At 39.0% G+C, this 16993-nt stretch overlaps 1 protein-coding gene across 4 annotated transcripts in view; it reads left to right on the forward strand.

The window, feature by feature from the left end:
* ABCC4 (ATP binding cassette subfamily C member 4) overlaps nt 1-16993 on the forward strand; it is a 259297-nt gene that overhangs the window by 152527 nt on the left and 89777 nt on the right. For all 4 annotated transcript variants that reach the window (XM_019486948.2, XM_019486949.2, XM_014597004.3 and 1 more), the window contains one exon: nt 3206-3285. In XM_019486948.2, coding sequence (XP_019342493.1) covers nt 3206-3285 — 80 coding nt within the window. The remainder of the gene's footprint in view (nt 1-3205; nt 3286-16993) is intronic.

Here is a 16993-nt window from a genome sequence, read left to right on the forward strand (position 1 = left end):
GAATCATTAGAATGGTTCAAGCCAGCTTGGTTTTATCTTGGCTTTATATTCATCAAATAACTTTAGGTAAAAAGAGATGTTACTGTTAATGAGAACATTCTGGTGTATTAGTTTCTGGAAGTTGTTGTGAACTTTAGCGTGGTATGCTCTAAGAGACTTTCATGTGTATCTATGGCCCTGAATTTTTTGAGCGAAGGGATGTTGTCAAAAGCCTCTCCATAGTCAAACAAACAAAGCTCTTCAAATTCTTCATATTTAACTTGTATATTGCTATATAAACCTCTGAGAACTGAAATTTCAGATGCTGTCAGTATTGAAACTTCAAAGGGATAAAGTGTTTTGACAATTTGTTACTAATTTGTCTATGCCCTCTAGCCTTTAAGACCTCATCATCAAAAGTACAAAGTTAAACTACCATATTCTGTATTTTTTTTCCTCCAAAAGAACCATAAAGTTCATACTTGACTTATACACTGAGCTAACCTATATTTTGGGCCCCCAGCAGTCTTGACTTTTTGTGTCTACAATAAAAATACTACCTCAGACTTTTTTTACGAGTACATTTTATTTTAGTATTTTTACTGCATTTAATCTTTTGGGTCTTTCTGGATTACTTGATTCTAAGTCAGTAGATAAAGCTGTCATCTTAAAACCACCAGAAACTGAGAGGCTGATGTGTAATTGGAACAACATATTATTTTCCCATCTGTCAGACTGACCATAGTATTTTATTGGAACAAATTTGACTGTGTTTTCCAGCTTGCAGAATCATGTGGTAAGGGTATCCTATGCTCCTTGTTACTGCTAGCCTTAACCTTCATTGTATTGCTGGTATTGAAAGAAATCCAATTTGAACTCCTTTGCCTTCCAGGTGTATTGCTTTTGATTGTGGGAGTCATTTCTCAAAGACCAGGCTCTGCCACCAGTTCTGTCATTATTATAAATAAAGTTAGTGTATGTTTAATGGCAAAGTAAAGTTCAAAATGGAATTAAGCTCAGTTTTCTGGGCTGTTGTAACAACAGGATCTTACACAGAGACTGTCATAAAGAGCTCACAAAACAATTTTATAAGGGGGTTCAGCATCTCAGTCCCCATTTATTACGGGAAGTCAGATGCCTTTCATACAAAGGAGAAATGAGGTTACTCAAGTTCTGCATCAGGCAAGTGGCTGAGCTGCGAATATAACCCATATCTCCCCAAGTTTCCAGTCCACTGAGCTGTCAATTATACTCAGTTTCTTCCCAATATATTACTTTTATACAGGTCATTGTGGAATTTTCCTGTGAAATACAGGTTAAATTTTAAGCCCTGCCCCTTCTTCCTCCCCTCCCCACCCTTAAAAATCCTGTTGGTACCACTTTGTTCTGAAGATATCCTGGAATGTGACTTGAGATCAGTGGCTCCCAACTTCATTGGCCCATAGTAATGAGTAATAAGATGTAGTGCACTGTGGGCAACATCACTCCTGACTTTCCCTGACAATGTGAAAAAGTATGTGTCCATTGAAAGCCAAATCTCTTGTGGTTGTAAACAGTGTCGGAGGGTCTTAAAGGCAATGGATTGCCTCCAAGCCACAACCAAACTTCAGGAACCAAACTGCAGTGCAAAGGCTTTACAGAGTGAGCTGTTCCTTCTGCATCAAAACCTTCAAGGGGCCAGGGGGGAGGGAGTGGTGGGTATGGTGTCAAGAAGAAAGAGACTTTAATGAGGGTTTCTTTGTGGGGTTGTTTTCTTTCTGTCCATTCCAATATGAAATAGATAGCAGATTGGATCCATCAGGCCACCTTTATGGAGGTCTTGGTGGTAGCCCTGTACTCCCAGTTCACCTTTCCTGTGTGTTCTCACTGGATTTGTGTAACAAGGTCACCACCTGCTGGCACCTGCCTCAGAGATCCCCATAGATCCCCATGAGGAAAGAGCATGGCAGAATAGATAATACAGAACATTAATCTTTGCAAGCATGTTAGAAGGTAAAAAATGGCATAGGGTAACTTGTCCAGGGTAGAGTTTCGTCTTGTCTGTCAGCCCCACCCACTGTCAGTCTTGAGCCTTTGAACAAGTAACACTAGCATGCGCTGTACTCTTCAGATACATACAAATAATTTTTCATTATCCATTACATTATTAAGTCACCTTTTCACTAGGATGTTTGTATGAAGGCTACTTTTGTTGCTTATTCAGTCCTCAGCTTAGGGCTCCAGCACGCTGTGAAAATGTGAAATTTATTTACTCTTAGTTCAGTGAATTGGTTTGATTTTTCTTTTTTTTAATTTAATTTTATTATTTCTTAAAGAGTTATTTTTTCTACTGTTGCCACTATTTCTCACTGGTAAAAACAATTCTTTGCAATAATTAAGCCAAAATATGTGTAAGTAAAGAAGCATAAATGCATGCTCAAGCCTGAATACCTTGTAAAAAGCTAGTCCTGTTCCTTAGGTTGTTGTTCCTTCCCCATTAGTTGAACCAACACACTATGGAGGTTGGTACTTATCTATGTACAGGTGATAGAGATTCGATTTTCATTATTAAAGATCTTTTGCTCTCTGAATATTTTCAGTCAAGTAGAACTCAAGAAAATAGGAGAGTGTAAATGCTTCAGTGATAACTGATTAAAATAGTGTTATTAGTTTTAATAAAGATCAGCATTGTCAAGGTTTTGAATAAATATAAATATAATGATACATTAATATAAAACAAACTCAGATTCGATTTCAGTAACATTTACAACTTGAACTTATGTTTACTAAGATTTTACTGTATTTTTATGGGAAATCTGAGTTGTTTAAAAAACCAAGACAGTACTATAGTTGCTGAAGCAGTCCTCATGGTAGGCTTCCAATACCTGCATACAGTGTTAATGACAGTGGAATTTTCAACCAGAATAAGAGGACCAGAAAAATATTGTTTGACATACATCATTGTTAAGATGCCACCCAGAAAACATTACCCTGTATACCTAAAATTATACTTTACTGTGCAGATTTGCAGAATTGGGGCTTTAGGTGCCATCTAGATACTCACTAAACCTGTATGGGCATGACCATACAACAACTTTTAGGGAATCATTTCACGTTGTATGTAAATGTTGCACTAGTGGGTATCACGATGATGTCATAGCATAATTTGTCTTTATTTTGGTGACTTTTTAGAAATGAATTACGTTAGAAAAAAACAACATATTTTTACTTGAATCCTGTTTTATAGGGAGAATCCTAAACCGTTTCTCCAAAGATATTGGCCATCTGGATGATTTGCTTCCGTTAACATTTTTGGACTTTATGCAGGTAATACAGTCACTACGTTTATGAAGAATATTATATTGCATTACGAGTTTATATTCTGTTGACGTATAAAACTGAATAATATATCTTTCAAAGAACTAGCTGAGTTTAATGAAAGTGCTTACTTGAGAAAGGAGGGTGTGGTCAAGATTTACTGTGTAAATAAAAAGCTAACATGAGTAATAACTGACAGGTAGGAGTGGCTATACAAAGCTTGCTATTATGTCAAGATTTCAGTTCATAGTAGCTACATGCTTGGTAAATTGCTCCTGATTTGCCTCCAAGCAATCTGGCAAGCCTTTTGCTGTTATGAGAAATATGTCCACAGTAAAGAAACAATCAACTCACTTGAAAAGATCGCACAGATTAACCTAATTATGTGTGTACTTCCACAAAGAATCAAATGTTTACCACACCATTTTTGGATTAAAACAGGTGTGGCTATTTACAAAGAAAAGATTAGTGTAATAGGGTGAAAATAATAGTCTTAATAGGAACAAGAGGGAAAAGTTACTGCTTATATCAAAATGGACAAAGCAGAGAGGATTTTGGTAATGAAGAAAAGGGTTATTCTTCTAGCATTAAAGTGATTCTGTTTTATTGGAGGCCCTCATGGCCATTCCTTTTCATGAAATACTGTAGAAAGCAAAAAGTTTCTAAAAACAAACACATTATATTATTGCCTTCAATATTTTGAATTTAGTATCATAAAAATTAGACATGGAAAAGCTGTATTAGGTCATCTATAGGTTCACCACTACCAATTCAAGAATGTATTCTATAGCACATTTACTGGGCATTTTTATTTTCTCTGTTTATAGTTCACTTTATGAAGATTTCACCTGTGTGTTTAATTTTTTCCCCTTACATTCATTAAAAGAAAATAAATAATCTTTTAAAGTATTAATACTCAGAATTTTCTGAAAAACTAATTTAGGCTATTATTAGTCAAAACATGCTTTAACACGATATCTTTTTATTCTACTGCATAGATAGCTTAAGGCTGATGGAGCTTTCTGTCCTGTTTTTCAAAACGCAGTACAGTAGATCATTTGGGAGAAGAAAAAGGAAGGAATGTGTTATTTATTTGCTTGGAGAAGTTCCATTAGAAGCTTAAATACTTTGTGTTTGCTGATATTTTCTTTATTCTAGTTGTCAAAATTTTGAATTTTACAGGTTTCTAAAAATACATAAAGAATCTATATTTCAGCTATATATTTCCATCAGTTTTATATGGATTCAGATATGCGTTTCTTCAGAGTTATTAACTGTTCTTCATTAGACAGTAAATATGGCTTCATTTCAGCTGGTTTAAGGCAATGCTTTTGCATCCTTTTATGCTACAACACGGCTGCCTACTCACTGGCTTCCTTTATTCTGCTTAGTACTTACTGCCTGCTCAGTGGCCTCCTAGGCATACCATGCTTATTGCTACCCCTGCTGTGCACAGGGCTGGATAAGTTCAGGCAGAGTGGACCATTAGGTGGTGTGGCTCTATTTTTACTGCTGTTTCTGAGACTTGATTGGCTCCCCTTATCAGCAATCTCCTTCCTCTGCCATACCTCTAACTCTCCGCTCCACTCTGCTCAATTCCCAAGGGTTGCTGAAAAAGCTGATATTGTTCCCAGGACATCAAAGAGAGGAGGAGTTTGTGGGCAGAGGGGTAGAACTGGGAGAACAATTGGGGACAAAAGAAAGCAGAGATGGTGAGAAGTTGAGTGTGGGAAGGGAACAGAGGGAAACAATCAGTTGTAGGGCAATTTTTTTATATTGTATCTGACAGGGTTAAGTATCCTGTGCTGTCACTCAAGTCGGGAGATGGACTCATGCCCTGTTGTGCAGTGCTGGAGGTTGTTATAGAGGTCTTTCCAACTAATGGGGGTAATATATTACATTCGTCTTCAAGCAGCCACTACTATTGCTAGTAGGAACCCAGATGCTGTAGTCTAATAGAGGCAATGCCAGTAGCTTGCACATGTACCAAAATCAAACTGATCTGAGATGCAAAAGTAACGCATTTCATAATGCAACTATAATATTCTTTTAACCACTATCAAGTTTCTTATCCATATTGTGAACCCTGTGATTTACAAAGGTTTCCCATCCAAGGCTTAATGTTCAGGAGTACTTAATCTCTTGTAAATAGGTCATTTGAATAAATTATGGCACATATTCTCAAGTTTGCCTTGCAAGTGAAAAACAGATTTCTGAAATTGTACAGTAATAGAAACCATGAGGAGCTTGTTAAAATACAATAGATATGCATATCCAATCTATTACAATGAGATTTTTTTCAACACTTAAATATTCTGTTGGGCATAAAATGAGGCGTGGTTAGTTAGAATTTCACTATAGGCTTTTTTGCATTTAACTTTTTGTCTCTCAGAGCATGAGAGGAAAAATGCTTCCTCTTCAGCATAGTCTTCTTTGGTAAAACTTTCTACTCTGGACTATCAGCTGGGCTGATTAGTCAGTGCATCTTGGATACAATACCAAAGGTATATGACATTATTTATTTTTAAGGAAGCATCAATTTGTAGGAAGGATGACCGTTATCAATTATTATAAAGATCTTTTGTCACTTGTTTTGTTTGCAGGTGTCTTTTATAAGACTTCCCATAATCCTTTCAGGAAGAAATATTTTCTCCTCTTTAAAAACAGTATTAGCTAAATATAAAAGCTCTGATCCCTACCATTGTTGTTGATTCTTTGAGGGACATTTCCCAACATTCATTGTTTAAATGGTTGTCAGGAGGAATCAAGTGAAACTTAATAAACAATGCAGTAACTGGTTCATCTTACTTTGTGTGCAGAAGCTTTTCTTGAGAGGATTTGCATTGAAGAATTGGTCTTTTTTCTGAGTTATCGTAAGGGTCATTTTGAAACATTCCAGTCTGTTACTATATTAACAAGTGGCTGTTTCATTCCTGCACAAATAAACCAAATGTGCCTGTGCACTCAAGTACTACAAGGATGAACATAATAGAAATACATAGAAATAAATAAATCCAGTGGCTTCAGGGATTTTGTAACATTGGTAATTGCTAAAATCCTTATAAAATCATGTTATAATCACAGGGCTAAAGTTATTCTGAGTATGATTAATCTAACCACTATATTGATTGAAAACTAGTATTTTATAACAACTTACATTATCTTTCCTGAATTTTTTTATGATTTTATTTTTAAAGTGAATGGAAATGTGTTATATATATTTTTAGGGTTGGTAAAACAAAAGTGGAACGATGGGCACATGAGAAGCACAAAAATGCATCTTTTTGTGTTTGGGCTATAGTACAGATAATGTTTTGCTAAACTGTCAGTCTGAAATTACATCCAAATAGTACTTCACTCTCAGATATATGAGAATTAAAGTGCAGGAGTTCCAGGTGAGTTCTGCTTTCCCTGTTTTGCCAAAATTCAGCATGCAGGTCTTCACCAGGGAAGATTTCGCCTTTTACAATGTGAGGAAACTATTTTCTTGTGCTGCTCTATAAATGTTTAAAGGGATATGAGACAGATCTTGTTAGTGCCCATGACTAACTATTGGAATGATATCTTCCATAAGCATATGAAAAAAATCTTTTCTTTTTTTTTTTTTGAGAAAACATTTAAGACTCTATCCTCCTAGACAGATATAAACTGGGTCTCTATGTGCAAAGTTCGGTTGTGATAGTTAACTAAATGCGCTGGAGCCTGATTCAAAGCCCGTTATAATCAGTGGGAGTCTTTCAATTGACTTCAGTAGATTCTGGAGCTGGCCATTAATGTTAAAGGCCCTTTCTACAGAAAGGTAAATAGATCTGGGTCCTTAAGCCTGGGATGGACTCCGTAGGGAAGGAAGTTCTAGGCCAGCGTCTCTATTGAAAGATAACAGGTGCTATGTTTACTGTTTTTGCCATTGATCATTTACGTTTACATTTAATGCTATATTTATTTATATATTTAGGTAATTTTTAAAACAATCCCTTAAATAACCATGTTAATGCAAATATTTGAAAAACAAAATTATATTAGCAGCGTTTTGACAAAATCTTGCATATTTTTATCATAGTTCTGTTCCCCTCACTCTTCAGTCTTCTTTTTCCTATGGTGGATTACATTAATTTGATGCTGGTTTCAACTGTTGTAAGCTCTTCAGGGCAGGGACCATGGACAAGATGTTTCAAAGCACATTAATGACTTTCAATAGGATTTAAGCATCAGTGTCACATAGTTGCTTCTTTTTCATCCCTCATCTAGTTATATATTTGTGCTGCGTCTGGCATGATGAGATGTTAGCCATGACTTTGTTCTTGAGATACTACTAGTTTATATAAAGAATATATAAATTATCACCAGGGATCCTGGTTTTCTCTGATTAAAAAAAAATCCCCAATTTTCAGATTAAAAAAAGGTACCCTAAATCCACATTTTTCTGTGATTAAAATGAAACACCACTTATATATATGAGAGAGAGAGAGAGAGTGGTGTTTCATTTTGATCATGAAAAAATGTGGATTTTAGGTTACTCTTTGTAATCTGAAAATTGGGGATTTTTTTTCAGACAGAACCAGGATCCCTGATTATCACAACTCTTCTTCCTTTAGTTAACAGATCTGTGTCATTGACCATGAAAAAGGTGGAATTTTTAAAGGGGCTTGGAAGAGTTAGGTGGCCAACCCCTTCAAAAGTGAATGGGATTTAGGCACTTTTGGGTGCCTATACGTATGCAGTGAGGTAACTGCAGCACGTCGGAATAGACTGATTAATCGAAAGTAATTACCATGCTCCGGTAGGCTTCAGTGTCATGTGTATCAGCATCCCCAAGCTGGAAAATGGCTGGAAAATGGTGGGGTCCTTTAAACTAAAGTTCATTCAAGAAGCTTTAGTTAAAATGCCCCCGCCATCATTTTCAACATGGGACTGATGCATCTGATGTTCCAGGTGATTTAATTAGAGAGGTTCTCAGAGCCGCTCTAATTAAAGCACTCCCCACCCCCACTCCCAGAGCACTTGTATAAATGTCCTCTAGGTTCTTCTAGAAATTCCAGACAATCTTTCTTAATGTCTGAGCCAAAAGAGTATCCTAACTCTGTGTTAGCACTGCTTGGTCACAAGCTTCTATCCAGGTAGAGTGGGTTGAGGGACTTGAACCTTCAGTTTAGATATGGTGTGGTTAAAATGTCCATTTGTGTCCAGCATAAACTAATATATTGGCTTTATTCATTGAAGAAAAAATCTTTTGCAGAATAGTATAAAATTTAGTGTTTCAAAAGACCATCTATGGTATAAACTCATATTCAATAAAGTTATATTTTAAATATCCCTGATTTTTTATAAGTGGCCACTGATTTTTGATGCCTAAATCTTTGTCTATCCATTTTGAAGCACTTCAGGAACTTATTCCCAGAGGTAATATGCATCCACATGTTACAGTCTTCAAATAGACCTGAAGGACTTAGCATCCTTGAAATCAACTTTGAGGTATTTCAGGTTGGCTACCTAATATTAGTTGTACTTGACATTTTTGGCTAATATGATCATCATCATCAAATTAACTCATTTTTCCATCTCTTCTGTTTTCCTATTTTGTTCTGTTTTTATATTCCCTTTCTCTTATGTTATCCTAATTATTGTGGATCCTTTGTTCCTTCTACAGTTACAAGGTAGAACTTTTCTACAACAAATGAAACTAGCAAATATAAAAAGTTCATATAAAATGCCTTATTTTGGCTTTTTCCTCCCCATTGTTGGACTGAAAGAAAAAAATCAAGATGTTTTGTTTCTGGAGAACATTGTGAACATGTGAGCTATCTGCAGCTGCCCTTGGAAAAGGGCAGTGATTTATTGAGGAAAACTGAATTGCAAAACCTTTTTCCTCCCCAAAATCAACAGCTTGACTGAGTTTAAATAACTGACTTTTCATATCTTTTCATTACACACAAAGACCTAATCCTGAGACTACTTGAGCCACCAATGTAGGCTGTGGCTGAGACCACCACTGAATGTGTCATTCCCTTCTCACCACGCACAAAACACATTGACTGCAGCTTTATGAAGTGAAAATGCTGAAGAAAAGGAAAATGTGAAGGAGGTGTCCGCAGTCATTTCTTTAAAAAAAAATAGCTCCTGCATCTGGATATTAAGAACAAAAAGTGCCTAAGACTGGAATAATAGCTTGGGTCACTCGCTTTCATAAGTGCAAAAGAGTGGAACTGCCTTTGCTTGTTTCAGTACCACTGACCCTTGCATTTTATTGTGTGGAGATGTCAGGGAAAGTGTGTAGAGGAATTCCAGCATCTTTTAGCTTAACAATGACTTTTGTCATTTTATGATTTCAATGTTTTTGGAGTTTTTTTCAGGTTAGTCAGGTTTTGTATGTGTTCATGTATGAGATAATATTAAGAGATACTTGTGTTAACTATTTAAAGAATAGTTTTTATTGCCTGCAAAAAATGATGTTTAAATATGTCATGAGAGGGGGAGGTATTAAATATCAGTCTGTCCTCTTTTTTTTTTGTATAGCAGATGGTAGAAACCTCCATCTTGAAATACCTTCCTCTGTTGTCTTTTCTAGCTTTACTAGTCTCTGATTTATTTTTTTTATAGGTGCTACTTAAGTCCAAAGATTTTGTGATTGTCATGTTTGGTAGGAGGGTTAGCTAAGGGAGTATAATGCACATTGACATGTTGGCATTTAACCCTTGGCACTTGTTGAACCTTTCCTCTTCATAGCTGTAATGTTCCAATTTCTCTTTCCCAGCACGCATGCTGCAGAACAGCATTTAATATACAGAAAAGGGCTAACTAAGAGAAATGTGGATGTATTTTTTTTAATTTGGCACTACTTTTAGTTTCATATTATGGAGAAATTGATAAGCCCATTACAAAGAAGGTGATGTTACAGTTACTTGTTCTGTACTCAGTATTTTGTCTGCGTTTTCAGTGTTGAATTAAAATGACTATACTGATGTCAAAAAAAAGTAAAGAGAAGGGGACTCAGATAGGTTTCTGTCTGGAAAACCAAAATGGTACAAATATGAGATTTGAATTGGTTTGTCTAGCTAATGCAACCCTTCATTTAACCTTCCTACCTCTTTTTTTTTTTTTGAGTGCTCCAGTTTTTAAATCTCTGCTGGTCACCATCAACTCAAAATGTCTACTGAGGAGTAATATATGCCAAACCTGTAGCTATCATCCACTTTCCTTTATTTCTTTTTTAAAAAAAAAATGTTTTGCACTTGATCTGAGTGAGAGGGTCTTCCATATTGAGGATAAAGTATCCAAGGCTGAGCAGTCTCCAATTCACCCATTTTATATATGCTAATGTCCTCAGGATTTTTCATGCTGATGAAGCCCTATTATCATTATATCGAATATTTAAAAAGTAAGGTAGAGGGGGAGAAAAATGTGTGTCAGTCTTTCAATAGCAAGGCCAACAAGGCAAATAGATGCTTGGAAAAGATCTGGGCAAGGACAAGCAGTAGCATAAGAAAATGCATGTGAAAATATAACAAACACAGATACCCGTTTCAATATTTTGGGGCTTCTTGTTTTACAATGGTTCTATTTGTATTAAATATAAAGTACCTCCTAATTTTACTGCTGTGGGAATAAAATTCTATGTACATATATATGTTCCTCTTCAATTAATTTGCCATTACCTTTTGCCTCTACTTTCACCCCTTTTTTCTTTTTCTTTTACCTTAGTGTGAGTCTTAGTTTACAAGACCTTCTTATTGTAACATGGTTATTTTTCCCATTTTTTCAATGAATTGGGGAAAATGTATGTTTGGAATTTACTACTAAGTTCATAGAAACAAGCTCTGCATAAAGGATTAGGTTGGTTCTGTTGTTCTCTAAATTTCTGTTGAATTACTATTTTCCTTTCCAGTTTGCTTTGGGTGAGACATTCACCCGGTACAAATGAATATCACTTGAAGTCCATTCATTTGCACCAATTACACAGCAGCTGAGGATCTAACCTGTTGAGCACACTAGTTTTTAGAGATCTTTCAAGAGGCATTTTCTTGAATTAAATCTCCTTAAATCTAAACAGAGGGTTCTGACATTTGTTGGTATGAAAGGCAGCAAAGAGATGCTAAAATGAAAATACTTTCTGCAGTTTATTTTTGGTCTTTTGTTAAATACTAAATTTAATTTGGTACCATTTTGGAACCCTTATTTACGTAACTTCTAAAGCAGTTTTCATAATTATTCACATTTGTAGCATAGCTTGATTATTTAGAAAGAGACATATCAAGGTCATTAACATTTCTAACACTTCACAGCAACTAGAAATCTTTTAATTCTTCTGTCAGTCATAGAGTGTAACAATTCTGTTCCAAATGGTGATAAGTACAAATCTTCTACATTGCCTTAAACTATTGATATACTATAGATATGACTTGTGTGCTTACAAACAAAGTAGGATTTCACTCTTTGGCAAAAGGACTGTAGATTTCTGTTTTGATTTATAGAAAAAAAACTTAGAGCATAATTTGAATTACTAAAATATGTTTACTGTTGTGGGTGTTGGATCATGATGCATATTTATGCCCAAAATGCAAATCTAGGGACAAATTATCTTTTAAAAAATAAAGAAAGAGAAAAGATGGTATTTCATACAAATATGCTGCTAGGGTTATGTATGCATCTCATGCATATATAAGAGTTTTTCTTCCTTTTTTCATGAGATCTGAAACTGATACAGTGCTGGATGAGGGAACGCTGCAGAAAACTAAGGAGCATACTGAGGAGTCCAAAGAGAGTTTGTCTTTTTTGGATACAAAAATAATAGCTGCAGTGTGGATCAGTTTAGTACTAAAGAAAATGCAGCCTTTCTGTGCGCATCCAGCTGAGCACGCACATGCTGTATGTGGCGCTGCAGACCTGTCTATGGCACAGCACATGGTGCATGTGCAGCTGTTTCCTGTGTTGCTAATTTGCAGCTCAGAGGGTGAGGTGTTGACATTGGGAGATCCCAATGTCAAAAAAACCTGTGCTAGAAAAAACTAGGGTAGTGCATCTGGCGGCAGTGTGTCTCGCCCAAAACTGGAACCTGGCTGGCCAGAGCCACTCTTCAGCTGCTGGCCAGGCTCCCTGCTGCTGCATTGCTGCCGCTGGAGCCCTGGGCAGCCCCCAGGATCCCAGGTAAGGCTGCTGGGGTTAACCCAGGTGCTGGCCTCAGCCTCTCCTACCCCACCCAGGGCAACTTGCCAACAGAGATGTGGGCTTTCCAGAAAACTTTTTAATTGGAAAATTTTCTGGAAAAATTGTCCAATACCCTAAATAGAACGTGATCTGATTTAGTATGTTTATTTGGCTTATATTTAGTAAACAAAACTAAAAAAGTACCCAATGTTAATTTTATGTCCCAATAGCCACAAGTATTTGAACTGAAATATTTGATTAGGAAAAAAATTAAATACAGCACACTTAATGTGGTTTAAATGTTATATTCAAACAAATTCAAAACTTTATGTGGAAATAAATTATTTTTATTGAATTACTTGTAAAAATGTAAAGACAGTACACAGTAGCATGTACTTCCCTTACATTGTTTGTTTAAATTGAAGAAAAAAATGAAGGCACTGAAAACTGTTGACACACTAATTTTAGCACACTGAAAGAACTGTGCATGATATACTGTCCATCTACATCAACAGAGTTTAACTGTCTTCCATCTGAGGTCATTGCGGCACCTCCAGTTCCATTGTCACTATCTGTAGAATCACTTGCACTAACTATTAGTTCCATTCCAGAATCAGATTGAGGCAAATCTGATTCAGAACTGCTTGAACCACGTTCTCTTTCTCTAAGGATGGTTTTACCAATGAGTCTCTGGGCAAAGGCAACGTATCATCGTGCTGCATCTTCTTCACTAATTGTGCTTCTGACTGATTCTCCAGAAGCAAGAGATTTTGCATTCGTTTGTTAGTCTATTCCTCCTTTTTGTCTTGATTGAGCTGAAAGCCTTCGAGTTCCCTTCACAAGAATTTGCTGTTGGTGAAATGCTTAGGATCCTTAGAGCAATCCTAGACAACAGTTGGGTGTGACAGAATCCCTTCCACCTTGTGAGAGGAGACATATTCTTTGCTGCCTGCCAAATAATGTCCTTGCTCCAAAGTTTTTCTTTTGCGCAGTACTTGGCAATATCTGTCATCACGGCTATTTCATCGATGTTGGGGATATGCTTACCTACTTCGATAATTGTACTGAGAGCAGTAGATAATTTATCTTTTGATAGATGTTGTCCTCCATGTTGAGGATCCAAAAGGTTTGCTGCCAGATGAACTGAATGGACGCATCCACATGAGTGCACACGTGCCCCCTGCCCCGCCTCAAACCCCTTTGAGATGGGGCAACAGGCATGTGCAGGAACAAAATTTTTTTCCCCACGCTACAAACTTGCAGTGTGAGGAGAAAATTAGACCCCTGGATATCCAGGAGTCTAAAAAAAACAAAGTATAAAAAAGTGGGGCAACCAAAGGCTGGGTCCTCCATGGAGACGCTCTGGCTGCCAGAGTGTCTCTATAGTTGCCCCTCGCCCTGGTGCTCCGGTGCCAGTGAGTAAAGAGTCGGGGGGGGCTGGAGGAGGGGGAAAGGGACTGTGGGGGGGACCCCTGATGGCCCCACCAGCCGCCCCCCGCAAGTCCTGCCAGGGCTGGCTCCTCCCCCTGCCAGCCCCCACCGGTTCCCCTCCCCCTGCCAGCCCTCCAGCCCCCCTGCCCCTGCCCTGTCTGGCCTCATCTCCCCAAACTCCCTCATCGCTGCCCCCCTACCCTGTACTTAAGAAAACCCAAACAAACAAACAAAAAACCCCCCACAGCACTTATCAGCAATTGAAGCTGCCATCTGGCTGCCTGGGGCCCTGCCCACACAGTGTGGGGCAGGCTGACAGCCCCAACGGCCCAGCCCAGGCCCTCCTGCCCCTGTGTTGTCCCGTGCTGCTTGAGGTGCTCTGCCAGGAGGCCCTGGAGCCCCCCCACCCCTGCTTCTCAGGTAAGCAGAGTGTTTTTTTTCCATTTTTTTTTTTGTTCTTTTTCTGGGGTTTTTTTTTAAGTGATGGTGCTTGGGGTTGTGGGGCTAGCCTTGGGGGCCTGGGGGTGCAAGTTGCGGGGTGGGGCTTGGTGGGGGAAGCCATTGGGGGAGTCTGGGGGTGTGGGGCTGGGTGGGGCGGCCATTGGGGGTGCTGCAGCAGCTGGTGGGGAATGGGGCCAGGTGGGGCAGCAATCGGAGTGCTGGGGTGGGGCATGTGGGCCTTGCAAGGGGGGTGGTAGCCCCTGCAGGGGCCATTTGGCCCCTTTTGGGGGGCTGAACCCCTTGTGAAAGTGCCAAACCCCTTGTGTGGGGGCTGAATCCCGTGTTGGGGGGGCCATAGCCCTAGTGCGGTGGACCAACCCCTTGTGTGGGGGCCATCGCCCTGTGGGAGGGCAGCAAAATATGTATTCATGAATTCATGAAACCTGTATTTAGAGTTAACTTTATTATTATGATAAGAGACTTGCTTTAACACTGTAGATATATCAATAAAACATTGTCCAACTGATTGCTGTCTGTGTTTCACTCTCTCTCTCTCTCTCTCTATAGTTGTCTTTTGTTTTACTTGTGGAGGAACATGGATTTGGGAGTATTTTAGAGGGTGATTTTTGGGATTTTTTTTTTATCAGGAATTTTTCAGTTTTCCAATAGGGAACACCAGAATTCCTGCTAAGGAGGCCAGTGGCAGGACCCTGCCTGCTCAGAGCTGGCACCTTGGACCCATCTGGCTGTGGCTGACCTCCCGGCCAAATGGGGCCATGAGGACATGCTTTGACAGTTCAAAGCAGGCCACCACACCCAGAACCTCTTCTGGGTGATAGCTGCCCAGATGGCCAGGCAGGGGGCACAAATGGCAGTAGTGCCGCACAAAGGCCAACCCTGTAACCTCAGTCCACTGGCAGCTGGCCCAGAGGGGCAGATGCCTCTACTGGCTCTGCAGTCCCCATCCAGGTCTGGCAGGTGCACAGCAGGTCACAGCCAGGCAGCAGCCCCCACTGCCAGACTGCTGCAGTGGGTAGAGTGTGCAGGGAACTCTCAGGGCTGCTGCAGCAGTCCAGCTGGCACAAGGGGTCGTGTTGACAGGTTCCAATTGGCTGGGCCCCAGAAGCTCCTGAGAGCTAGTAGCCCTGAGCCAGGGTGGCTTTTTATACTGCTGGGGCCAGGACAGGGCAGCTTTTTATACTGCTGAGGACAGCACAGGTGCTGGCCCTGGGCTCTAGCTCCCCCTGGCAGAAGATGCGGGAGAAGCCAGGCAGGGTTATTTTGCCCCAAGTGGCACAATTTGCTCCACAACAAAGTGCACGTCCAATCATGTGCGCTGAGGCAAAAAGCCCTGGCTCAAATTTGCACTGCTTCTATTTGAGCTGCTGCAAGCTCATGTGCTTGCATGTGTGGATGCGCCCGATGAGAGCAAAACTCAGATCTCTTATTAAACATTTGTTTTACATCTTCTTTTTTGGATAGAGGTAAAAAAGGCAAAAGCCCAATTAGATTTTCATTCAGTTGTCTGAATATCTCTGGAATATTTGAAAGGCTTGATGTATTTCCTTCAAGTTTCTTGATAGACACTGAAACTGGTAGTAGCAAATTGAATGCTCCTTGAACTCAAACCCAGAATACATTGTTGTTGAAAATCTGCTTCCGAATGTTCATGGGAATAATCCCATGATTAATTTGAAGCACACTTCAAACAGTTCTTTGTGCACAACAAACTACGTAAACGCTTTGTAGCCAAGCCCCATCTAGTTTTTCCTGGCAATAAAAGTGCACTTTCCTTCCCCTGCTTCTTTTTCTGTAATTTCTTCAAAGTCTGATTAGCAAAATGATGATTTTTGAATACCTTGACAATCACTTTGCAGTTTGCCAATATTGTCTTCATTGTATTCACACTTACTATGTCCTTTGCCAGAAGATTCAATGCATGAGCAAGACAGCCAAATACTATTAAATGAGGATACTTTTCCTTTAATATTTGCCATGCAGCTTTCATGTTTCTTGCCTTATGAGTTACAAGGGTGGCTTGTACCCTGGAGGGACCTGCACTTTCAATCTCTTCACTCAGTAATTTGGCTGTGTATTCACCTGTATGACAAGAAGGTTTTGGTAGCAATTGCATTCAGGAATGTTGGTTCAGGTGTTGCTAACATAATGTTCAATAAAGGATTTCCTTGTATATCAGTCCATCCATCTGACATCAGAGTCAGTAATTCTGCTTGACCAATCCTTTGAATAACCATTGTTTGAACTCTGTCATACTCTCTATCTAAGAGGGAATGTGATAAGTGATAACGTGACAGTAACTTAGATGATGGACAAATTAGTTTGTAAGAGGTATACCACTTGCAAACATAGTTTAAGCTAATGTCTCATCTGCTTTTCCTTGATCTTCTTTTGATATTTCGTCCACAAAGCTTGATTAAAAGTTTGACTGTCTTGAACAGCTACTCATGGTGGATCGCATATCTGGTGACAGTGATCTTGAAAGTGAGGATCCTGTTGCTTCTTTCCCCAGATCTGGCAGCTCACCATTTTCATTTTCCACTTTTTGCAAATCTGCTATTTCACTTGAGCTACCAAGTTCCTGCAACAAAAGGGGGGAAATATTTTTATTTTAGCCTATTCTAGTCCAGCCTCATCCATCAGAAGGAGAAGGAGAAGTGTCAGGGAGCTTGCTTCCCCCCTCCCT

The sequence above is a fragment of the Alligator mississippiensis genome, chromosome 1 (genome assembly GCF_030867095.1).
Source record: "Alligator mississippiensis isolate rAllMis1 chromosome 1, rAllMis1, whole genome shotgun sequence".
Taxonomy (NCBI): Eukaryota; Metazoa; Chordata; order Crocodylia; family Alligatoridae; genus Alligator; species Alligator mississippiensis.